General features: G+C 40.3%; 2 protein-coding genes across 3 annotated transcripts in view; both read left to right on the forward strand.

The window, feature by feature from the left end:
• Positions 1-15,550, forward strand: part of LOC126229554 (F-box only protein 7-like) — a 32,388-nt gene extending 16,838 nt beyond the window's left edge. The window contains exons 2-4 of the mRNA XM_049942318.1: positions 1,244-2,067; positions 15,026-15,166; positions 15,420-15,550. Of these exons, the coding sequence (XP_049798275.1) occupies positions 1,244-2,067; positions 15,026-15,073 (872 nt within the window). The 3' untranslated portion in view covers positions 15,074-15,166; positions 15,420-15,550. The remainder of the gene's footprint in view (positions 1-1,243; positions 2,068-15,025; positions 15,167-15,419) is intronic.
• LOC126229552 (WASH complex subunit 5-like) overlaps positions 1-26,825 on the forward strand; it is a 188,869-nt gene that overhangs the window by 17,044 nt on the left and 145,000 nt on the right. Inside the window, exons 1-3 of one of the 2 annotated variants that reach the window (XM_049942317.1) lie at positions 15,570-15,684; positions 20,222-20,397; positions 22,852-22,954. In XM_049942317.1, the coding sequence (XP_049798274.1) occupies positions 20,276-20,397; positions 22,852-22,954 (225 nt within the window). In that variant the 5' untranslated portion in view covers positions 15,570-15,684; positions 20,222-20,275. Of the gene's footprint in view, positions 1-15,569; positions 15,685-20,221; positions 20,398-22,851; positions 22,955-26,825 lie in introns of those variants that run through there. The other variant, XM_049942316.1, reaches the window with a different exon arrangement.

A 26,825-nucleotide genomic window follows, 5' to 3' on the forward strand; every position in this document is an offset into this window, starting at 1 on the left:
CTTTACTCTGAACTCTGTTTGCCTTCCCTTGCTGCATATCGACTGGTGATTGCTTATAGCACCTCAAACTAGTGCCTAGGCTAAAAAACCCTCATGCGCACTCCACAAGTACTCTGAGTAATTGCTTCCTTTGTGTATTGCACCCCTGACCTACCAAGGGGAGTCCTACAAATCCCCATAAGATAATGCAGGTCTAGAGATCTTCAGCCAAGACCTTCACAGAATTGACAAAGCCTTTGTCTGATCAGCCGCAGTAACGATGCTGCAAATTGTGTGCTCTGGTTGCACTCCCCGTGTGTTCAGCAGTCTCCACCACCTCCACCGGTCGCCCATACGAATGTTGCAGTAGCAGATGTGTGCGTTGCATAAAAAGAGAAGGTAACATAACTAATAGGGAAACAACGTAACAAGGATCTCTTGTGCAGCGTAGATTGATGCATTACACGAAAAGACCTCAGTATACTCCTGTTCTTAAAAATGATTAGAGAACAGATGTACAAAATTACATTCCAGTATCTGCATCATGTGTCTGTTGCAGAATCCTGGAGTATATTCTTAGCATAAGCTGTAGCTAATTTCAACAAACCAGCAAGGGTTCCAAAAAAGACGTCTCACATGAATTCCTGAGTATGTTTCAAAGAAAATGGATACCTACATTTGTACAAACAGAGTAGTTTACAGTACAGTACAATTTCTCGTGAAATTTCACAGTGAACATTCCTATGCAAGTAACAGAAATTTTCAATACTTGAATTTAGATAAAGAGATAATTTGTAGGAACTGTTGGTTATGTAGTTTGTTCTTATTTCTTTTTATTTTCTGAATTTATGAGGTTTCTCAATTTTTTGCTTTATATTAAATGAGGTACTGTTAAATTCCTTTACTCCAATGTACATACCTCCACTCTGAAGTACATTAAAATTATTTTTGGTTGTACTATTGTGATTTTGCAAATCACTGTGCAGCTGAAATGGATATGCCAAGGTTACTCAAAGTACATTTCTTTAATGTACTTTGTAATTGTAACCATGGACTCACTTGTTACTAAAATATTTATTTATTGTCGTGCCAAAATGCATAATGTGAAATTATTTGTTTTATATTTTTAATACTGATGTGTATTTTGCTCGACATAGAGTTTCACGACAGCATGGCAGTTAAATTTTAAATGTATTGCTACAAATAATTTTAAATTGTTCACCCTTAATTTTTTCACAGGATTATCATGCAGTTTTTCTTTCAGGCTCAATGGATAAATCAATAGAAGATATAAGAAAACAGCATTCAGAACAGGAATTTCTCGAAAGAACCATTTTGTCTCTAAATCAAGATTCACATGAGATCAGTCCAAGTGATCTTATTGTTATTTTGTTGTACACGTTGATGTTGGAAAGTGAATTCTCTCCATGTGAAACAGACTGTGGAGGGATCCATGAATCTGAAACACTAAATAGTGGAACTGCGAGTAATCTCCCTAATGCTTGGAAAGATGATCAGACTAATGTATACAAAATAACATTTATACTAAATCAGATTGCAGAACATAGATGCAGGCTTGTTGGTTTCTTAATTGGTGATATTTTGGAGCTTAATCTGATTGTATCGAATATTGTCCCAAAAATAGTATTTGGTTTGAGTTTCCGTTGTTCTGATGTTATAAAGAAGACTCAGCCATCGACTCCTGTGTTAGCCAGATATACAAATATAAGACAGTTAAAAGAGAAATTAAAGAAAGAGCTGCTGTACCCTGTGAGGTGTATTATTTTGAATGAAGTACATGTATTAAATGGTTCCCTCCTGGGTATTCCAGATGACCTAAAACATAAAATATACTCACAACTCAAATTAAATGATATTTATAGTTTATTGATGTCATGTCACTACATGAACAACTTAATTGTGTCTGACCGACGGCTGTGGAAGAAATTGTTTTGCAGATATTATCCAACTGCTTACAATGAGCTAATTGTAGACAACCGAGAAAACATTGACTGGAAAAAGGAATTGCAGAAGAGGAGGCAACAAAGGATTGCATCAAGGGGACCTTTTGGCTTTTCAGATTTCAGGGTACTGTCTTATTGATTGTGTGTTTTGCATGGGTATTTGAAGTGTGCTGTGTGTTCTTGTCACGTAAATATGTAATATTTTGTGTTCAGATTTAATAAAATTAGTGGTCAATTGATGCACTGAGAACCATAAGAACGCAAAGCACAGAGAGAAAGTTTTGAGAAAAACACATTTGTGAAAATCGACTTTATAGACAAACCACCAGTCTCAAAGGTCTGACTTATTTTTTAATGAAGTGTTAACTACTATATTTTGTATGAAAAAATAATGTACCCATTTTATTAATGTTAATTCATGATATATCTATATCTATGCTGGTGACAGTAGTGTCTTTTAATATGTGTAAAGTTTATAATTAATTTTAAAATACAAACAAAACATAAAGAACAGACACATACACAGTTATGACCTATTCCAACAGTTTATTGTCCTCCTTAACATTATTTTCACAAAGCATATTCTGTGACTTGAGGTTCAGATAAAACTGCTGATATACCTCTGGTTAAGAAGTACTACTACTATGTATGTGATGTAGACACTAAATTAAGTTGCCAAACCTAGATAACAATTGAGCAGCGTAGAGCAACACAGTTATGCATTTTGTTATGGGTCTGTATGGAAATAAATGTGCGAGAAATCAGGGAAACAGTTTTTCATGAATGTTCATATATACAGTGTTGGCTTACAGATATGGGCGAAGCTGGTTCACCATAAAATCAAAAGGTGTCAGGAAAATGCATACATGCTTAAATCTCAAAATCGATTATAGTGGGCTTTAAGTACTTGTGGTTCTCAGCACGTCAATTTGTTTAAACAATTGAAAGTCCAGGTTGCAATATCAATGATATTAGAAAAGTATAGATTCCTACTCATTATAAAGATGACACATTGAGTTTCAGACAGGCATGAAGGAAAGACCATTACATATAAGCTTCCAGCTAATGCCTTCTTCAGGAAGGAGAAAAACATGCACACATTTACACAAGAAAGCACACCTCATACACATGACCACTACCTCCAGCCAGACTGGCTGGAAGTAGTATTTTGTGTGTGTGTGTGAGAGAGAGAGAGAGAGAGCGCGAAGTGTGCTTGCTTGTGTGAATGTGTGCATGTGTTTCTCCTTTCTGAAGAAGGCTTTGGCCAAAAGTTACATGTAACAGTCTTTTCTTCTTGCCTGTCTGCAACTCAATGTGTCATCTATATAGGGTGAGTAGCAGTCTATCCTTTTCATAATACTGTCGACCAGCTTATTTTGTAAGCGGGTCATGTTTGCCATTTTACTTGTATGGAGTAGCAGTAATCTCATATCTTTTTACACAAAATTTCAATTGGTAAACCAATTTTGGTTTAGCAGTCATTTTCATTTGCCTGTGTAATGATTGTTGCCATAAGGCTGTGTAAGAATATGTTGAGGTTCACCATATGTGCAAACATTATCAGTATAGTCTATTTATAGGAGCATTACACATGTGGTAATCATTGACTTATCTTGACTGATAGATAGAAATCAGGATAGATGCTGAATTATTTGATGTGGCTGTAATAAAATTTATTATTTTTTTATACAAAATATGTAACTGAGGACTTCCTTACTATTTATTTAAATCCATGATGAGTGTGATAGAAAAACTTATTTCAGTATTCAAAAATCACACGATGCTTCAAAATTGGGTTCCTCTTCTTCAAAAATGATGATAAAATTGATTAATGATATGGAAAGACATTCCTTTTGGTAGCCACTTACATTTTATCTATGTGAACTTCAGGCCTTTGTTTTTATGCTGTTCTAAGTTCAACTTCAGGCTTCCATTTTTATGCTGTTTTAATTGAAGTTTTGTGTAACAAGCAGCTTCATTGATTTATTCCAATCTTAATTTGTTGGGCCAACAGTGTATACTTGTATACAGAATAAATCTTTCACATTGCATGAGAAAATATGCCGTATTGAAACTCAGTAACTTATTAAAATTGTGTACTAAGCCTCTGCCTTTGTCCACTGACTGCAAATCAAACATGAAAATTGTAAAATGAATGCCAAAGTTGCAATTCTGATACATTAGCTATCACAGGCAAGTCATGAATAGCTACTAAGTGCGACTGTGGTGGGTGGATGCCATGTAAATTAATCACATGGCCAAGATAGTCAATTTCAGTGAGCAAGAAGGAATACTTAGAATGGGTGGATGTCAGTGTTGCTGTGGACAACACTGGAAACAGTGCCTCTGAATTTTTTTAAGTGTTCTTCTGGCATACGTCCAGATACAACTATATCATCTAAATAGTTAGAACAAGAAGGTTACTTGCAACATCCTTTGCTCAAGGTTTGAAAGGTAGCTGGGACAGAAGTGCTACCGAATGGTAACCGCTGAAACTGGAATAATTACTTGTGTGTGTTGATCACAAAAATCTTCTTTGACTCTTCATCTAAAGGCAGTTGCAAATAGGCCTTCTGGAGATTACCCTTACCTTGACCCTGACCTAAGTGGTTCATCAAATCCTCAGGGCAGGGCGACAGAAAAGAATCAACAACAGTTTGTGGGTTGACAGTTGTTTTAAACTCGCACAGAGTCCCAACCCGACCGACGGTTTAGTAAGGACCGCCAGGGGTGACACCTATTGGCTGGTCGACACTGGTTTGATGACATCACTGTCCTGCAACTCTGCAGCAGCCTGGTCCCGTAATGCATAAGAGACAGTATGAGCGCAAAAAAACCGCACATTGTGTTTCAGTCCCTTGGGTCTCAAACCCTTGGGCCTTGTCTAAACTACCATGGAACAGAGAACTGGTCTTATCACATAATGCATTAATATTGGCAAGGAACTCAGCTGAATTAATTTTAACACCTTTTTGTGAACTGACAATCCAAAAAGGTCAAAGCTATCCTTGCCAAAAATGTTAGTAGACTCACAAGAGCACAACACATGAAATAACACTTTTTTAGTAATACCACGGAATGTGGCTGGCAAACTGCTCACTCCAAGCACTGGATTAGGTTTGTCCATTGTATGCGGTCAACAAGTTATATGGTTGCTGAAGCTGTTCCAACGTGTTTCATACGTGGCATTTTTGAGCATCGTAACAGCACCCCTAGTATCTAAGTGGAAATTAACACATGCAACTGAACATACAACTTATTGGATAGCTGGTTGATAAGTTCAGAGTTTGTGTCCTGGCAATCTGCCGAAACAACAACAGGATTGGCAGATGAGCTCTTTTGGCTCCTAAACTGTTTTCCTCTTGTTACTCTTGACAGTAGATAAAGCAGGTGCTTGATCATGCTCTCAGTTACATCGACAGTGTCCTGTTGTGACTCAATGATTGACAGTACTGTACTGAGCTCAGGGTTTGGATGCTTTATTAATGCAGCACGAATATGGGACTCAGACATGTTCTGAGTAATTGCATTGCTTATCATAATGTCACTGTATCTTAACCCACATGGAAACTGAAGGAGACATTGTCTAGTAAGACCACTAAGTTCTGTTTCCCACTATTTGTAGGACTGTCCTGGCTGCTGTTTTAATAGGAAAAACTTATAACAAGTTGCTGCTACATGCACTTGTGATTTAAAATGATTTGACAGTTTATCAGCGCACTTGTCGCAGGGGGCCTTAGGAGGTTGATAATCTGGAAACAGTTTTACATCTGGCCGGAATACAGCTACATCTACTTCTACATCCATACTCCGCAAGCCACCTGACGGTGTGTGGCGGAGGGTACCTTGAGTACCTCTATCGGTTCTCCCTTCTATTCCAGTCTTGTATTGTTCGTGGAAAGAAGGATTGTCGGTATGCCTCTGTGTGGGCTTTAATCTCTCTGATTTTATCCTCATGGTCTCTTTGCGAGATATACGTAGGAGGGAGCAATATACTGCTTGACTCCTCGGTGAAGGTATATTCTCGAAACTTCAACAAAAGCCTGTACCGAGCTACTGAGCGTCTCTCCTGCAGAGTCTTCCACTGGAGTTTATCTATCATCTCCGTAATTCTTTCGCGATTACTAAATGATCCTGTAACGAAGCGCGCTGCTCTCCGTTGGATCTTCTCTATCTCTTCTATCAACCCTATCTGGTACGGATCCCACACTGCTGAGCAGTATTCAAGCAGTGGGCGAACAAGTGTACTGTAACCTACTTTCTTTGTTTTCAGATTGCATTTCCTTAGAATTCTTCCAATGAATCTCAGTCTGGCATCTGCTTTACCGACGATCAACTTTATATGATCATTCCATTTTAAATCACTCCTAATGCGTACTCCCAGATAATTTATGGAATTAACTGCTTCCAATTGCTGACCAGCTATATTGTAGCTAAATGATAAAGGATCTTTCTTTCGATGTATTCGCAGCACATTACACTTGTCTACATTGAGATTCAATTGCCATTCCCTTCACCATGCGTCAGTTTGCTGCAGATCCTCCTGCATTTCAGTACAATTTTCCATTGTTACAACCTCCGCCACACACCGTCAGGTGGCTTGCGGAGTATGGATATAGATGTAGATGTATACCACAGCATCATCTGCAAAAAGCCTCAGTGAACTTCCGATGTCATCCACAAGGTCATTTATGTATATTGTGAATAGCAACAGTCCTACGACACTCCCCTGCAGCACACCTGAAATCACTCTTACTTCGGAAAACTTCTCTCCATTGAGAATGACATGCTGCATTCTGTTATCTAGGAACTCTTCAATCCAATCAAACAATCGGTCTGATAGTCCATATGCTCTTACTTTGTTCATTAAATGGCTATGGGGAACTGTATCGAACGACTTGCGGAAGTCAAGAAACATGGCATCTACCTGGGAACCTGTGTCTATGGCTCTCTGAGCCTCGTGGACTAATAGCGTGAGCTGGGTTTCACACGATCGTCTTTTTCGAAACCCATGCTGATTCCTACAGCATCTGAGCCTGCGGTGGAGGAAAATAGTAAATACGCTGGTTACCTGTTATGCCATAGGCATTGAAATGTGCCATCAACTGCTCAACATAAGCAGCTCATTCTTTGCTTTACCTCAGAATATCTTTGAATTTAGGCGGTTGAACTTCTTATGGAGTTGTTTCTGATTGAACAGGCTGGGGTAGCAGTCATGGTGCTGCCACAATTTCTTGCAGTGCTTGTGGTATGCAACAAGCCCACTAAAGAGACAGCTTACACTACACTCGTTCGTCCTCTGTTAGAATATTGCTGCATGGTGTGGGATCCTTACCAGGTGGGATTGACGGAGGATATCGAAAGGGTGCAAAAAAGGGCAGCTCGTTTTGTATTATCACGCAGTAGGAGAGAGAGTGTGGCAGACATGATACGCGAATTGGGATGGAAGTCATTACAGCAAAGACGTTTTTCGGCGCGGCGAGCTCTATTTACGAAATTTCAGTCACCATCTTTCTCTTCCGAATGCGAAACATAGGTAGGAATGATCATCAAAATAAAATAAGAGAAATCAGAGCTCGAACAGAAAGGTTTAGGTGTTAGTTTTTCCCGCGCACTGTTCGGGAGTGGAATGGTAGAGAGATGGTATGATTGTGGTTCAACGAACCCTCTGCTAAGCAATTAAATGTGAATTGCAGAGTAGTCATGTAGATGTAGATGTAGTAATTGTTTAGTCCTTTGTCATGTGACTGTATAGCTTGCATTAAAGACACACCTGGAAGATTTATCATGAAACTCAATACGACAACATACACAAACAGAAAAATAACACTGCTGCAAGAGAGGGTTAGTGACACAATATGCCACAGTGACCTAATCACGAGCTGCAGCCTCATCGACACTTTAGTTTTTGTGTCTGACTTCTTGGACACTAAGGTGGCTAGTAATAATACAGTTAATTAGAACACTCTGAATAAGTAATACTTTATTAAGTACAACAAAACTTATCTTTGCTCACCAGGCTCGGCTGTAACTATGAAACTGCACATGTGGACTTGTGGTTCAGAACACACTAAATGAGCCATGATTACTGAGTGGTGAATTGAAACAAGTTCAGAATGGCCATAGTATGGCTTCACTACAGTCACTAGAAAAAGCAAGTTTTTAGCCTCTTGTTGACACAGTTCTGATGGGGTTGGTGCATAGGCAAACCTCTGCCCCCCCTCCCCCCTCCCCCTCCTGCACACACACATACCAACACACATGAGACAGAACTGTCTTCACTCTGAGTAGGCAGGATGACGACGTTACTCTGGCAGGAACTTTTCGGAAGTGGGCTGAGTCCAACCTCGAACAGAACTGCCCTCCTGTCCTCTGGTGATACTGTTTCAGGGCAGAGCCACAGTGGTAGCACCTCGGAAGTACAAGAGGCACTGCTTTTTCCTAGCACCTCATTGGTGTCTCATGATACCTCTTTGCTGTGCAGTATCTCTGTGGTGACTAATTCTTTTTCCCCTGCTTTCGATACTTAAAAGACACCGCAAAAGTCCTAAATTCTGTCTTCCGAACATGCTTAATTGAAAATCACCATAGAGCGTACCATTCATTCCACTGTCATGCAAATGAGGTAATGAAAGATATAGAAAGAAATGAGCACATAAATGAAACACAATTCCAGTTTTTCAATAGAGGAAAGGCCACAAGATTTGATGGTGTGCATTGTAGATTCTGTATTCAGTATGTGGAGGAACTGGTCCCACTTGTAGCATTATTTTACCATAGGTAAAGACTAATGTGCCAAACTATAGGACTATCTCATAGACATCAATTTTTTGCAGGATTATGCAAAATGTGTTCTGCTGTTGTTTGATGACTTTTCTGGAGACCAAACAATCCCATTGTATGAATCAAGCACAGATCCTGTGAAACTCATCTTACTCTTTTCATTCACAAGTTCCAGAAGGTAGTAAAGTGCACACCATTGCCCAATAAACAGAATATGTATGCATGGTATGTGTCAACCTGTTTGTAAATTACAAAGTTGTGGCTGCAAAATAGGGACATGAACATGATAATTGGCCATTGCAAAGATCTGCAGGTGACCCTAAACATAAGCAAATGTTATGTAAATGTTGTAGGAGAGTTCTTGTAGAATGTAAATTTGTTTTGATTAAAAGAGACCACTCACTGAAAAACAGAAGGGTTAAGCAGTCGACAGGCACACACAAAAGAAAGAAACATTGCTAGCTTTTGCAGGTGGCCTTTGATGAGCTAGAGTAAAAGCATCCTGCCCCCCCCCCCCCCCCCCCCCCCGCCCCACACACACACACACACACACACACACACACACAAACAAACAAACACTGCTGTTCCCCTAATTGGTGCTGACTAGGTTAACAGTGCCTAGGGTAGGGACTGGGGGTGGGTGGCTAGCATCTGGGAAAGAGGCGGCTGGTTTTTTGCCTAGGAATGCAGGAGGGAGGGGTGGCAGGTATATGGGTCTGCCTCCCTCTACCCACTGCATGCAACAGTACCCCCACCACAACCATTCCCTCTACCCATTGCATACAACAATACCCCCACCACAACCATTCCACCTGCCAAAAAATAACATTGGCACTGTTAACATAGCCAGCACCCTGTAGGGACATAGGTGTGTGTGTGTGTGTGTGTGTGTGTGTGTGTGTGTGTGTGTGTGTGTTAGTTTTACTCTAGCTCATCATAGGCTAACTCCAAAACCTACCAAGGTTTCCCAAGGTTTCTTTCTTTTGTGTGTGCCTATCGACAACTCAACGCTTCTGCTTTTCAGAGAGTGATCTCCTTAAATGCACATATAAATAGGTGAAAAGGTTGAACATCATTTGAATATATGACTGGCAATTGATTAGTGGAATAGGTCACAACCTTAAATGTTTTACGAGTTTATCCGCAGTGATTTAAAGTGGAATGATGGCATAAAGTTAGCCCTTGAGAAGATAGATGTCTTACTCATATCTGTTGGCACTATGAAGCTTGGTTATTAGGGGAGGACAGGGATGAAAGTCGGCCGTGCCCTTTTAAAGGAACCATCCCGGCATTTGCCTGGATGATTTAGAGAAATCACGGAAAACCTAAATCAGGATGGCCAGATGCGGGATTGAAACATCGTCCTCCCGAATGCGAGTCCAGTGTGCTAGCCGCTGCGCCACCTCAAACAAACACTGTGCATAATGATCATAACACTGTTGTTGTTGTTGTTGTGGTCTTCAGTCCTGAGACTGGTTTGATGCAGCTCTCCATGCTACTCTATCCTGTGCAAGCTTCTTCATCTCCCAGTACCTACTGGAGCCTACATCCTTCTGAACCCGCTTAGTGTATTCATCTCTTGGTCTCCCTCTATGATTTTTACCCCCCACGCTGCCCTACAATACTAAATTTGTGATCCCTTGATGCCTCAAAACATGTCCTACCAACCGATCCCTTCTTCTAGTCGAATTGTGCCACAAACTTCTCTTCTCCCCAATCCTATTCAATACCTCCTCATTAGTTACGTGAGCTACCCACCTTATCTTCAGCATTCTTCTGTAGCACCACATTTCGAAAGCTTCTATTCTCTTCTTGTCCATACTAGTTATCGTCCATGTTTCACTTCCATACATGGCTACACTCCATACAAATACTTTCAGAAACGACTTCCTGACATTTAAATCTATACTCGATGTTTACAAATTTTTCTTCTTCAGAAACGCTTTCCTTGCCATTGCCAGTCTACATTTTATATCCTCTCTACTGCGACTATCAGCAGTTATTTGGCTCCCCAAATAGCAAAACTCCTTTACTACTTTAAGTGTCTCATTTCCTAATCTAATTCCCTCACCATCACCCGACTTAATTTGACTACATTCCATTATCCTTGTTTTTCTTTTGTTGATGTTCATCTTATACCCTCCTTTCAAGACACTGTTCATTCCGTTCAACTGCTCTTCCAAGTCCTTTGCTGTCTCTGAAAGAATTACAATGTCATCGGCAAACCTCAAAGTTTCTATTTCTTCTCCATGGATTTTAATACCTGCTCCGAACTTTTGTTCTGTTTCCTTTATTGCTTGCTCAACATACAGTTTGTACACCTTAGGGGATAGGCTACAACCCTGTCTCACTCCTTTCCCAACCACTGCTTCCCTTTCATACCCCTCGACTCGTATGACTGCCATCTGCTTTCTGTACAAATTGTAAATAGCCTTTCGCTCCCGGTATTTTACCCCTGCCACCTCCAGAATTTGAAAGAGAGTATTCCAATCAACATTGTTAAAAGCTTCCTCTAAGTCTACAAATGCTAGAAATGTAGGTTTGCCTTTCCTTAATCTTTCTTCTAAGATACACTCCTGGAAATTGAAATAAGAACACCGTGAATTCATTGTCCCAGGAAGGGGAAACTTTATTGACACATTCCTGGGGTCAGATACATCACATGATCACACTGACAGAACCACAGGCACAGAGACACAGGCAACAGAGCATGCACAATGTCGGCACTAGTACAGTGTATATCCACCTTTCGCAGCAATGCAGGCTGCTATTCTCCCATGGAGACGATCGTAGAGATGCTGGATGTAGTCCTGTGGAACGGCTTGCCATGCCATTTCCACCTGGCGCCTCAGTTGGACCAGTGTTCGTGCTGGACGTGCAGACCACGTGAGACGACGCTTCATCCAGTCCCAAACATGCTCAATGGGGGACAGATCCGGAGATCTTGCTGGCCAGGGTAGTTGACTTACACCTTATAGAGCACGTTGGGTGGCACGGGATACATGCGGACGTGCATTGTCCTGTTGGAACAGCAAGTTCCCTTGCCGGTCTAGGAATGGTAGAACGATGGGTTCGATGACGGTTTGGATGTACCGTGCACTATTCAGTGTCCCCTCGACGATCACCAGTGGTGTACGGCCAGTGTAGGAGATCGCTCCCCACACCATGATGCTGGGTGTTGGCCCTGTGTGCCTCGGTCGTATGCAGTCCTGATTGTGGCGCTCACCTGTACGGCGCCAAACGCGCATACGACCATGATTGGCAGCAAGGCAGAAGCGACTCTCATCGCTGAAGACGACACGTCTCCATTCGTCCCTCCATTCACACCTGTCACGACACCACTGGAGGCGGGCTGCACGATGTTGGGGCGTGAGCGGAAGACGGCCTAACGGTGTGCGGGACCGTAGCCCAGCTTCATGGAGACGGTTGCGAATGGTCCTCGCCGATACCCCAGGAGCAACAGTGTCCCTAATTTGCTGGGAAGTGGCGGTGCGGTCCCCTACGGCACTGCGCAGGATCCTACGGTCTTGGCGTGCATCCGTGCGTCGCTGCGGTCCGGTCCCAGGTCGACGGGCACGTGCACCTTCCGCCGACCACTGGCGACAACATCGATGTACTGTGGAGACCTCACGCCCCACGTGTTGCGCAATTCGGCGGTACGTCCACCCGGCCTCCCGCATGCCCACTATACGCCCTCGCTCAAAGTCCGTCAACTGCACATACGGTTCACGTCCATGCTGTCGCAGCATGCTACCAGTGTTAAAGACTGCGATGGAGCTCCGTATGCCATGGCAAACTGGCTGACACTGACGGCGGCGGTGCACAAATGCTGCGCAGCTAGCGCCATTCGACGGCCAACACCGCGGTTCCTGGTGTGTCCGCTGTGCCGTGCGTGTGATCATTGCTTGTACAGCTCTCTCGCAGTGTCCGGAGCAAGTATGGTGGGTCTGACACACCGGTGTCAATGTGTTCTTTTTTCCATTTCCAGGAGTGTAAGTCGTAGGGTCAGTATTGCCTCACGCGTTCCAACATTTCTACGGAATCCAAACTGATCTTCCCCGAGGTTGGCTTCTACCAGTTTTTCCATTCGTCTGTAAATAATTCGCGTTAGTATTTTGCAGCTGTGACTTATTAAACTGATAGTTCACATCTGTCAACACCTGCTTTCTTTGGGATTGGAATTATTATATTCTTCTTGAAGTCTGAGGATATTTCGCCTGTCTCATACATCTTGCTCACCAGATGGTAGAGTTTTGTCAGGACTGGCTCTCCCAAGGCTGTCAGTAGTTCTAATGGAATCTTGTCTACTCCGGGGGCCTTGTTTCGACTCAGGTCTTTCAGTGCTCTGTCAAACTCTTCACGCAGTATCGTATCTCCCATTTCATCTTCATCTACGTTCTCTTCCATTTCCATAATATTGTCCTCAAGCACACACAAGTCAACACTAATGTTCGAAAAATTCAAGGCTTCTTTCTTCCTTTGTAGCATCCACGAATGCAGTAGGAAAAGGGAAAAACTATTCTGGTACACCATGTACCCTCTGCCACTCAGTTTATTGTGACTGATGCAGGTAAAAGTGAATGACACAGTTAAAGTCAGTTAAGTACTTAGTAAGTGCCCCCCCCCCCCCCCCCACACACACACACGCACACACCCCTCTACTTTGATGTAACACTGTGGCAGTGCTCCTGCATCTTCTTTCATCTGCAGATGAGTGTGTAGTCGCCTTTTTTTTTCCTGAAGTTTCTACCATCATAATACTATCTTAACAGCCGAGTATCATAAAGACTGTCTGAAAGCCTCAGTTGTCAGTACTGTCAATACCTCTCTCCTAATGGTCAAATTAGACTGTGCACCAGATATAGAATCACACCTAGATCCTTGCCTTTCAAAGTTGATGGAAAGGAGGAGAGAGATACTGTCAGATGAAAGGTTTCAATTGGGATGTGAAGTATTCTTAAACATTGCCTGTGAAAGGCAGTGGTCAGGTGTGAGTTTGTATGGCACACAGGTTTAATGTGTCAGTAATTTTAACTTAAATTTTTTGCCTCGCATAGTTATTCCTAATTTGACATAATTGAATGATCGTGGTCTTTTTAAATTCGAAATCACTGAATGGCATTACAAGTATGCTCTTATGTCATGAGTTGAGATTTGTTATAATTTTGGTGATGGGTTTGAAGCTAGGAAAAAGCATTCAACAGTGCAAGAAGTCAGTTATATTTAGATAAATAGTAAAACACTAAGGTAATACTCAATTCTAGTGAACCCAGCAAAAGTTTGCAATTGCCTAGTATGTATGGAAATTGAATAAACATCCTAAACTCCTTCCTCCCCTCTCTGTCCATCTCCTCTCTCCGACCTTGAGCCTTGTTTATTGTTATTGCAAATGTTGGGAACTGAATTCGCTTAAAATGAATGGGTAAATCGGTTGGGATCATTGTTTTATGGGGCAAAAGAGACGCCGCTCCAGCCACTGGATCTGAGGAACACAAGTGGGTAGGATTATAAAGTTTTGGAAGATTCAAATTCCATTGTGGTATTCTGATCATAAGTCATAAATACAACTTTCATATTGTCTGTAAAACTGACACTAAGTAAGAAAACAAAACAGCACATCATTGTGTATATAATTTTGTAAAAAAATTATGTATAAGAAGAAAAAAATTATATGGGAGGAACAATTTGTCTAATGATTTATGTGCCCTACTAGTGCAGTTAAAACTTACTTTGAGGAAAAAAAAAAAAACATACATTTTCACACCACAGCGTTTTCTTTCTCATATCGAAGAAGCAATGAAGGAAATAATGTAATGGTTTGGAGGTGGGATTAAATTTCATTGTGAATGGGTGTCAGTAATGAGTTCATTGATTATGTTACTATTCTTTGTAAAAATATTGCAGAATTATAAGACCTGTTGACTGGAATAAACAGTCTACTGAGCTCACAATATGGATTAAGAGTAAACAAATTAGTATTGAGGAGAAGCAGATATGAGATAAGTGACAAATTTAACATGAAAAAATGGCGGCCACATGGTAAATGAAGTGAAGGAATTCTCCTGAATCTACTAGTATCAAACATAGGTCTTAATTTGAGAAACCAGTCTTTCTGTATCTAATTGCATGATATTATTTCATGTGGCTACATCTGACTTATCGATTGCTTCAGTTTTGTGTGTCGATGATGAATCTTCCTTCTGTGCTCATGCAGACATTGATTTTGAACATAGTTCAAACCACTTTTATAACAGTAACTGTATAATAATCAGCCATAACTGCCCTGCTGTTTTGTGCAGGAGGTGCTTCTACAATCATGGCTACCAAGTGCCTTCCCTATTAACTAACTACTAACTACTTGGCACTGTGCAGTTGGTGTGCTCAGCTGCATATATAAATCACATAGCATGGCTGCCAACTCCAGCATTCCCTCTGTTGAGGTGAGCATTTTTTGCTTCATTATTTATATTTTTACATTGCATTGAATTCAGCTGGTGCCTAGATGTGGCATCAGAATCCTTTACAGAGCAAAATTAAGATAATAAGTCAAAGCTTTATACATATCTTACAAAAATTCAAAATGGGTGTCCTTCATGATATGGTAAATATCTTTTCAATGGTTCATTACCTACCATACTCAAATCAACATGTCTCTTGTAATAACAGCAAAGGCTTTTTGATCCACTCTTTCAGCTCTGTCAGGTCTTCAGGTAATGGTGGAACAAAGACACAGTCTTTGATAAAGCCCCATTAAAAGAAGTCGTACCAAGAGACCTCTAGAGCCATCTCAACAATGCTTCATCGTCAGCAACAATGTGACCTAACCAAACTGTCAGAGATGTTCATTCAGATACTCTCTCATGTCATAATGGAAGTGGCTGCAGCTCCAACCTGTTAGAAAAGAAATCTCAGGAGTCTTCCTCAAGTTGTGGTATCAAGCACATCTGGAGCATGTCAGGTATGAGTGTCCCATTACAATTTTTCTGCAAAGGAAAATGCCATAAAGCATCATTCTGCACATGGCAGTGAAGATTTTCAACTTGGTAAAATCTCAGGCATGCTCAGTGATTTGCCGAGAATGTTCTGCACCCCAGCTTTGAATATTATGCCCCTGTTGACTTTGCCATTGATATGGAAGGTTGCCTCACCAGTGAAGGCTACCCTGTGAATAAAATTGACATTTTGTGGGAATCCCAAACTGTCTCCACTGAAGACAGTGGGTGCCTTCACAAGTTGCAGTTTGTAAAAATTTGATGCCAAACACTCTTATGAAGAATGTCCCAGATTGTTGAACTAGGCAGTGCTAAACCATGGCTCACTTTTAGAATTCACTTCGCAGGCTGCATTGGAAGGATTGCCAAACTCTATCCACTGTCTTCTCTGAATGCAAAGGACAACCTGTATGTTTGCCTTGGCATAGTGAACCTGTCTCCATAAGTCGCCTATGCCAGTGTTTAATGTATTCGTTGTCAGATGGATTGAAACCAAACTCCAGCTGAAAGCTGGAATGAGATGTGGTAACGGACATTGTTTTTGCATATTCTGCTAGTCTGCAGGTAGACAGATATCGGTGCACGTGTCAGAGTTCCGAAGGATAAGGGGAAGTGGAGAAAGCTAACAGCGGGATGCCTCCTGTGTAAGAATAACCCAAATTAATAGTAGATGAAATAAATGCAACAGATTGCTTTGGACAAGACAACAGACTAAGACAAGGACAAACAACCTACATGACAACTCGGTGCTACACAAAGCCATCACCACAACAATGACAAGAAGGCCAAGAACAGCAGAGAGACAAATCCAAGATGCAATCAAAGAGAGTAATCAGTTGACAAGCAAGGTAATTATCGAGCAGTCCCAGTACAGTGAAGATAGACCCTGAGGTACCAAGCGCGAAGACTGAAGTGCTTTGCAGCCACCTATATACCTGCCTCATGGAATGCTATTTGCTGCCGTACTCACATGGCGAGACTGTGGCATTCTCACTGTGCAAGCATAGCACTGTGTGGGTGCATTGCCCCCTAAGGGCTATTTAAGTCAATCTCCTCTGGTGGGCACTCAACATCTGTGCCGCCTGGTACCACATATTCTACAGCACCGACTCTCTTTCGTTGTTTGGAGGCAATCTGGAAAAACTCGTGGTGTTGGGAATGGCAGATATTCAAAAACGGATGTTCAAAAACTGAAATGTACTGCTGGGTGACATTCAATACAGTGTTGCTACATTTTCTGCATTGTAATATAGTTGGTTCCTCCTTGGTGTACTATACACATGATGAGCAAGATATTGCTGCACAACCCTATCCCACTCAGACAGTGGCTCTCCTGAGATTGTCTTGTGTCTGAGGATGATTTCTGTGATGATGCACTGAAAATTTCAGCTGGTCCCAAGTTGCTAAATCAAGTTCATGTTAGCATGTATGCAGGTCATTCCATTAGGTTGATTAGTACCTCCTGGAAGAAGGCATTAACAGATGGGTGTGGTGTGACTGCGCAAGCTTTCCCAGTGTAATAACTCTTGGTAGTCCCATCATGTTCGCTGCTGGATTCCAAAATCAACAAGACTCAATATTGTGGCAATCCTTCTGTCCAGCATCTTCAGGAAAGATGCTGCTGTTGCTGCTGAGTCCAGTTGAAACCTGATATGAAGGCCAGAAACCACCATCCTATACAGACCCCCTTACTGCACACAGTGCCTGGGCCACACACCTCTGGTGCTGCCCCAAAGACTGGGTTTGTGGCATGGCTCACAGTGGACACCCAAGCCAGTGTTATATCATAAAGGGTCTGGCTGCACCAAAGAACACTGAGCTTTGATGCAGGATAATACAGGGCTCCATGTCCTGCTAAGAGGAAAACTGTTATATCTATTAATCAAGATGTCAGCCAACATAATTTCAGTTGACTCCTTATAAACAACGGAAAAAAAAAAAAAGAGAGCAGTCATACTGGCTACTATCTGGGTCGCATCTCATTTCATTCCAGGGCCTTCGTTGTAACTATGCTTTGCTACCAGCAATTTTTCAGGTTTTTGTAGCCTCATGTGACAGCAGTCTCTCATGCAGCTGTCATGAACTGCGTGACTCAAACAGTCAGTGCAAGTTTTCCCACACTAATACAGAATTTTATATATGCTGGCCTTCCTGAGTGCCAAATCATGCATTACAGAGCCAAGTAGTGCCCTAACACTGGCGGATGGACAAATCTCCTTAAAATTATTCCAGTCTTAAAATATATGCCCCCAGCATGCCTCGTCATGCACCTCTGCTCCAAACTCCTGAGGCTGATGAATCTCTCTCTTGGAGTATCCATTTTCCTCAAACTTAGATGCCATGTGTGCAGGTTCCTGTGTTGGACTATGTACATCAGAAATGGCATAATTATGCTCTGTGTACCAGTGTCCTAAGGATGACACTGTGTTGGTACTGTGTGTGGCATCTCTTTGTATGCAGATATTGGTCAGTATGTGTCTATTACATCCAAAAGTAGAAGCTATTCATCACTTTCCTCCATGGTAAATTTAATGCTGGAATGATTGGGGAGATTGAGTAAGAGCGTCATGTCCATGGGTGTGATGTACTTGTGCTTTATATTCTTGAAAGACAAAACCTTCATTGGAATTCTGTGTGTACTAGAGCTGAACAGCGTGTTGGATGATCCTGTCTCGATACAGTTCAGCTCTCCAAATTACCCTCAAGAGGGATAAGACATTTGGCATTCATAGACTATGAGATAGCGCGCCTGAGATATGCATTGGTGGTTAATCATCTCCAGCCACTTCTTCAACGATAATCAGGTGTCAGACAAATCCTGCACTCATTGGTGAAGAGAACCTGATGTCATTGACCCGGGTTCAGTTCCAGGTGTTCCTTACTCTGCCTCCTTCATACACCATGCTTCTGAGGATTGATACGTTGTTCGTAATGATGCCCAGGGACCATATTGATCACATGGAGACAGTTACATTAAAAAAGGCAGCACTCAGTTCTGTTGCATTGTTCTTGGGGTACCTAGGAGCTTTAAATGTGAACATTTTAGTTTAGGCTTTACCATGACTTATTGACATTAAATGAAACGACAAGTTTACTGTTACCAGTCACTGTTTATTTATTTCCATGATGTGTTTCAAAGATTTAAACCTCCATCATCAGATGGATTTACATTTATGACATTTGTGTGTGTGTGTGTTGCGTTATGATTTTTTGGAGAAACTTGTGGCACTGTCTAGTGGAGAAACAAAACACTATTTCAGAACATGGTTTTGGGTTTCTTTTGACAAAAAATTAAACGTGTATCTAATGGTAAACATAAAATAAGGAAAATAGAGTTTCAGTGTTACAACAGTGAAAGGAACCTGTGACCACTGGAGGTACTCAATTTTACTTATTTTGTGTTTATCGTTACATACACATTTAATTTTTTGCCAACAGAAACCCAGAACCATGTTCTGAAATAGGTTTTGTTTCTCCACTAGACAGTGCCACAGGTTCCTCCAAAAAATCGTAGCACAACACACACACAAATTTCATACTAAGAAATGTAAATCCACCTGATGATGGAGGTTTAAACCTTTGAAACATGTCGTGTACCTAGGAGCCATAATATGTAAATAGTGGTCAGCAAACCAGCCGACTATCACTGTTGTTGTTACTGTGGGTGACCTCCAGATTTTTTTTGTCTCATGATAGCAGTTAATTGAATGATCTCATTGCCATGTGCACCATTTATATGGGCTACTTTCTGTGCTATCAATCCGTCACATCTTAAAGCAACAGTGTGCACACTGTCTAATGTTGAAGTGACCTTTCAAAGCATGTGAACAGTGTACAGAAGCCACATTGTCCTGCTCATGGTTGGAGACGCGGCCCACACTGCTGAACTGTACCGAGAATGCAGGTTTACTTTTACCTCCATTACGGAGGTGGCTTTGTGCAGAGATTTTCTATGGTCTGAAAACTACTGAGGACAATTATCCCAGTTATTATTATTCTTTTTAATACCAACTGTGCAGGTCATGAGGCTCCTGCAAAAGTTTTTCAACAGTTTATATTGGAGCAAAATTTTATCCGCTTATCTGTTTACAACATGCTTCCTCTCTACTAGTTTGAACTTCTACATTGTTCCACATTTGTAACCTTATTTGTTTTTGTATCTTCATAATCTGTCTTTATTTATGAAACTCAGTAATATAAATATTCAGTGCAACTCAACACAGTGACCCTTATCATGTAAAGAAATTTTAGTGAGAATTTATTAAAAAAAAAAAAAAAAAAAAAAAAGGAAAGAAAGAAAGAAAAGGGGTGAAACTTCCCATTAACAACAGTAGAGGTGGTCTTGGGCAACAGACACCAGATTTTCCATTGTTATTGTTTTAGTTATGAAATCTTAAGAACATTAATACCTTTTGTATAAGTACTACGTTTCAAATTTATATTTTGTAGTTGATTTCAAACAAATATATTGAGCACTTAACCTGATTGAACTGTTTGTTTTAGGCTGACTCATTCCATTATCTCCCACTTGACTGGATAGAATAATATATTCCCAATATGACAGAATTTTTGGCTGACAATAACCCATGTGGTCAAACAATCTTACGTCTTGTATCCAGAGGAAATGCTATTATAGCAGAATTATTACGGCTGAAAGATTATGTTCCACCTGTTTTCAGGTAAGAGCATTATAGTCTTATTTATTAATTCTACTCTTAATGGGAAATGTTGTGTGTTTTGTGTCATAATAGAATAGCAGTGTTGTTTTGAATCACTGTTTGCCTCATTCATACACACATCATGTCCTGCAAAATACATAATGATGGACTGTTGTGTAAAATTAGTCAGTGTATGAGTTAAGATAAAAGTAGCTGTCAGAAATTACTTGTTCATGCTATATTAACTATTCTTGAAGGTAGCCTGATGTACTCTGTTTGTGCTTAAGAAAGAAAGAAAAAAGAAAGAAAACTAGTACACAAACCACTTCTATCAGAAAAGCTGCTGCTTGTCTAATTATGCTTAATAGCTTTAGAAGCTTAGGCAAAACTTTTAGAATTGCAGCATGTATGAGGATTCATGAGTGGCTGCTATTCATTTCATAGTGCAAGTTCTTCATTTCTTTGACAGTATTTTCACACATCTTCTTCTGCAAATACCAACAGATAAAGAGTAGTTTCAGGAATAAAGAAAAAACTGAGAAATGTAAATACTTTGGGAGTAAAGGAGACAACTCATTAAAAGGCAGAAGCATTGAATTGTTGACAGGCACACAGAAAAGGGCAAAAAACTTGCTAGCTTTCAGAGTACATCCATTTTACACACACACACACACACACACACACACACACACACACACACACACACACACTCGTACTTATACTTACTTTTCTTCTGACGATAATTCAATTAATAGAAAAGATGTTTGTAATTTTGCAAATCCACCGCAGCTTCGTATTGCTTACCCAAACCCTTTAGATCATTCCAGACCCTTGCATTATGTTATACACTCTTTCCATATTTTGAAGTGCATCAGAAATAATTGGTTGAATTTGAAAGATGAATGTCTGACATTTTACGTCCCGTCTATACGACTGCAAGCTTCATTTTAGGCAATTAGCTCTATATTTGATATTGAAAGCAACAAATTATTAAAATTTGGGAATGGTTTATGTATGAAGTCACCGGGCCTTCTTCGTTAGAAGATAAAATGTAAAGCTTGGTTGTCAAATTTTCAGTGACAACAACAGGTGTAGTGTGGTGTTCGAACCTAAAAATGACATTGAAAATTATGAAGGAACTGCCGAATTTATTAAAATAATAAGCATGTGGCAGAAAATTTTGGATCTGAAGTCTTCTTTCAAAAAATGGTTCAAGTGGCTCTGAGCACTATGGGACTTAACATCTGAGGTCATCAGTCCCCTAGAACTTAGACCTACTTAACCCTAACTAACCTAAGGACATCACACACATCCATGCCCGTGGCAGGATTCGAACCTGCAACCATAGCTGTCGTGCGGTTCCAGACTGAAGCGCCTAGAACCGATCAGCCACACCGGCCGGCAAAGTCTTCTTTGAAAGGCATTAGACATACGGAGGAAATGCAAAAGCCTATAACAAGCCACAAGGATGATGAACCACATGGATTTGTCAGTTGGCCAGCTCAGTAAAGAAATACACTGCAAATAATCATACAACATATCTGTTATTAGAACTGAGAAATTATTGTCAGTCAGAACTTGAAATGTCATATATGCCAACCAGAAAATTTAAGACTGATGCCTTAGAATCCAGGTTTGGACTGTATTGACAGCTTTGTGGATCCCAGTACCATGTATCAACAAGGAAAATATTTGAGGCAGATGGAAAGCTGAGATTTGCAACTTTGTTAGCATTTTTTGTACAAGATGACCCAACTAAGAAAATTGTAAGTAGATCTCTGCAGATGTGTAATGTTTGTATATTATTATATCGCTAGTTTCGCTTTGGACATATACGTATTCAGCTTTTTTAATTTTATACTGAAGCCTCATACTGCCACTTAGGAGGTGTTAACTATTTACAGGAAGTATACTTTTTGTAAAAACTGCAGGACATAGTAAGGCTTCATTCAGACTTTTGACTTCAAGCAGGCTATGTAATAAATCTAGGTGAGACTGTATTCTTTCATATCCAAATGGAACAACACAATGTGCATTCCATTGTTCTGTATGATTTATTTTGCTGACAAATTGTATACTCAGTTAAATTAAAAGCCTCTCACATTACACTTGCATTTTGTGGTGTGTAATGCTCACTGTGCTGTGTTGGGTGTACTGTTTGTTGGATACAAAATCCAAAACGTAAAATAGCTCTACTGCTTTTTTTTCTTGTAATATTGATTTGCACATTTAAAAGTGTGATTTTCACACTTTTTGTTTTCCTGCAAATCTGCTGCAAACCCAAAAATTTGTGAACCATTAATTTTGCAAAGAATGCCTGGAAGATGATATCATTTAAAAATAGTTTTTGTGTGCATTTATTGTTACATATTTCAGTAATTTTGTGCCCTTATGAGTAATGTATTGAAAAACGTTCTTAATTATATGAAACATAGTTACATCAGCCTCTTAGCTTATTATGGAATTTTGTTGCAGGCTGGAAACGAAACAAGAGCAACAGAAATATGGGGAAATTATTTCAGACTTCAGTTATTTTAAAAAGTCTGATGAGTTTGATTCCAAAATAGATAATAATGAGGTAAGTTGTAGTTTATAGTCTTTGACGGATCAATAATTTTTGTATGCTCATAGAAACACAATAATTAAAGCAACATTGGCCGACTTCAAACAGTAGATACGGGACGAAGGTACAAAAAATCAAATTCTGTCTTCACATAACTACAAAAGGAGTTCCTTGAGAAGGAGAAAAACACAGACAAGAAATGGAAGTATAAGAAATAAAAGTAATAGAGAGTAAGAAAGATGAGAAGGTATGGCAAGGTGGTCAGAAGTAGTGTCACTAAATGCCCAGAATAACTCAGGTATGCCCTACATTTCACCCTTCTGTTCAGTGTTCCGGAAGCATTTAAGAAATATCTTGAAGGCAATTCAGCTATACAAGCATCAACAATGTTAAGTGGAACTCTTTTTCTTATGCAATTTCATGTGCAAGGGAAAGGGCATCTGCTGGTGTATTTAGTTCCTAATTAACGTTGGACTATTTGTGTCTTGAATTGTGCTATGTGTTGCAGTTGATGTGGCAGTGCTTTATTTTCTCTCTGATAAAAAGTGTAGATATTGGCTTATGATCAGTGACCAACGTAAACAACCAGTCTTTAAGCCGTGGGAGAATTTCTTTATGGAAGCATACAACTTGTGGTCATATGATGACCATCTGTGCTGTGACATAGATAGTTTTGGAATGAAGAATGCCAACATCTCCCAGTGTTGGTCTATTTGTTGTTGAAGTTCAGCACCTATTCCAGTATTAGATGCATTAACCATCAAAGCAAAAGATTCTTGTGGAAAAGTGTGTGGCCCCAGCTATAGCAGTATTCACTTTGTTAAAAGCAGTTTCTGCTTCCTAATCCACTGTAATTTATCATGTGGTTTCAGTGAACCTTGCAAGAAGGTGGTCAGCAGCACATTGTTATGCACAAAGCAATGACAATAGTTACAGAGAGTATATGCCCTGTGACAACGGGAAATCCAGGAAAAACATGGGAATTTTTTCATCCGGGAAAAGTCCGGAAGAAACCCAGGAATTTTTAGAATTTTGGAAATTTTTTATTTTTTTAGTTTTCAGTTAAATTTTAGTAATTTTGACTGGTATGAGCTGATACTCTAATGAAGAATTTTACCTTATCCCGCTAGTGCAGAATAACAATGCAGCTACAAAATATACATGAGAGAATAACACCGAAATAAAACTTTAATTGCAAAGAAAATGCATCATATACAACAATAAAACATAGTGCAGACACAAATGTCTACAGACAACAAAATGTATCAAAGGCTTTAGGACGAAAACTCTGCACTACTTTGTATCAACAAACTGCTTCGTATGTGTGTGATGTCACAACTGTTTACATTTCTAACTGGCCGCTGTAAAATATTGTGAATGGTAGTTTGAGAAGCGTTACTTTCAAACTAAATTTTGTTTTATGCAAGATGAATTATGTTGCTTGTGAGAATGTGCAATAAATTTCGTAAATCATGGAGCATTTGACTCTCGTTCAGAACTTTATGCTTTGAGGACCAGCTACTTCGAGAAGTTTCAGGCCCAGAAGACCAGCTATTCAAGCCATTATGTAAAATTTTACTGGCATGTTTGTGTTTGATAGACTTTAAAGGGTAACACACACAAAAAAAGACCAACCTTCCAGGTTACTTTTTCGTACTTATTTTAGTTCTTTCATAAATTACAAATTATGAAATAGTGATAGAAAAAAGTATAGTTATCCAGAAAAAGGTTTGGGGGGGGGGGGGGGGGCAAGTGAGTTCTTGAGCAATATCAGACGTTGTTGGCTTTTCCATGGAAGAAAAATTGAAGTGCTTGGCAGGACACGTAATCAGGTAACCCATGAAATGTTCAGTGCACAGCAGTGAAATTTGTGATCATGCTCATCAGTAATTTTCAGCTGCTGTGATTTAAGCTGTGCTCTTAGGATCCTGCGTAACAACAGCCTCTGGGGAGGGGGAATGATGACCAGTATTATCGGTGAAAGATTACCGTAGCTTTTCTTGTAACTATACCGTATGTATTTTGTTTGGCTTACTGCATTACATGTCCTGTGCTCTGAATATCTGCTGTCGTTGGCTGGTGAGGTCACTTGACATGGAATGTGATTAGCTGAAAATCTTGCTTTCAGTGCTTAGGAAGCTACTGTACTGTATTTCGTAACAGAAAAATATGCAGTTTACGTGTCACTGCTCATCAAAGATTTTCCCCAAACGCTTTTTTTTTTGAGTTTGATGTCTGAAAGTGCCAAGAAGTTCTACATCGGTGTATAAAACCTTCACCATTCAGAGGATTGAAGTTTTACAGTTCTGGGGGAGAAGGTGTATTTTCGCCCAGCAAAAAGTGAATTTTTAACTGGGAAATCTGGGATTTTTTTGTCCTCATGTACACCCTTTAATTAAAAAAAAAAATCATCCTTTGCAGCATGTGGGCTGTGGACTGCCTTTCACTCACTCTTACATCAACCAAATTCTTGGGTGTTTATGGCATGACCCAGGAAATGAACTGATGCTCCACATATGCACTTTGATGTATTGAGGAATAAACCATGTGAGTGGAGATAAGTGAAGATTTGCTGTAAGTGGTGCAGGTGTTCTGTTTCGGAGCTGGAAATCACCAAAAAAATCATAATCAGTAAAGACATAAAAGAATTTGAAATTGTGTGTGAATTTGTCCATAAAGGGCTGGAAGGTGTGCAGTGTTGCATAATCCTAAAGGAATCCTAGTAAATTCGAATAGGCTGAATTTAATGCCAACAGTGATCTTAGATATGTCTTCCAGAGCACTGTGCATTTCATAGAAAGCCCGTACCAACTGTGTTGTTTAGAAGATGTGTTTTCCATGGATATTGAATGAGAAATGTTCAACATACAGGACAGGTCATCTGTCAGAAATAGTTGTAGTGTTAAGTTGCCTTTAATCGCCAAGTGGATGCCATCTATTGCTCTTCTTTAGAACTTTGTGGAGAGGCGAGGCCCAGCTGCCGTTTGACAGATGACCGATCCCTTGGGTGAACATAAGACAAAATTCCTGCTTCACTATCTTCAAATTCTCAGGTGGTAATTGACAGGGTTGAGCATGAATAAGCAGTCCTGGTATTGTTAGAACATAGTACGTTGTTTTATGCTGTATGGGCTCTAGAATGGGTGGCTGCTGAGTAATGTCAGGAAATTTCTTAAGGAGTTCTAGATATAGGATATTACAAGTGATCATGCATACAGCAGTGTTGTCTACACGGTGTTAACACCCGCGGCTAGCTAAGTTAGATGTTGTGTCAAGAAGATGGTGGTGTCGATGGTCTGATTGCAGGCCACAAAATCATAAAATATGCTCCAAGGATGGTGTGGATCATGTCTGTCGCTATGATTTGCCACTTACACTCACAATGAAGCTGGAGTTAAGTGAGAATGTCACATGAATATATGTCTTGATTGTGGAACAATTGGGAACAAAGTGGCTACGGCCATCACTGTTGCAGCGAGATAGCCGAGAAGAAAGGTATATCGATATATCAGCACTAACACTCCACACATAAATTTTTTTGTGCCATGGGTGCTGATGGGGGCTTTTGGAACCTAAAATTAAAAAATGCTGGGGATCAGCTGACCTTGATGTGAAGCTTTGGGGGACATCACTTCGCTCACGAAAGCATTGTTCCTTTCCAGGCCAGGCACTGCAGTGGTCTTGAGCTTGAGGAATGTGTAGGCACCACCCTAGCTGGTAACAGCTCCGCACTGTGACATAGTGTGGACAAGTCGACCCATGTGCACATGTCAGAACAGTTGTTGTAGCTAGCCACTGTGCCCATGCTCATAGGAATATGAAAAAAATGTTCTAGTCTGTGAAATAACAACTATATCTTCATACATATACAGTGCCTCATGGCACC

Source organism: Schistocerca nitens, unplaced genomic scaffold (genome assembly GCF_023898315.1).
Source record: "Schistocerca nitens isolate TAMUIC-IGC-003100 unplaced genomic scaffold, iqSchNite1.1 HiC_scaffold_375, whole genome shotgun sequence".
Taxonomy (NCBI): domain Eukaryota; kingdom Metazoa; phylum Arthropoda; class Insecta; order Orthoptera; family Acrididae; genus Schistocerca; species Schistocerca nitens.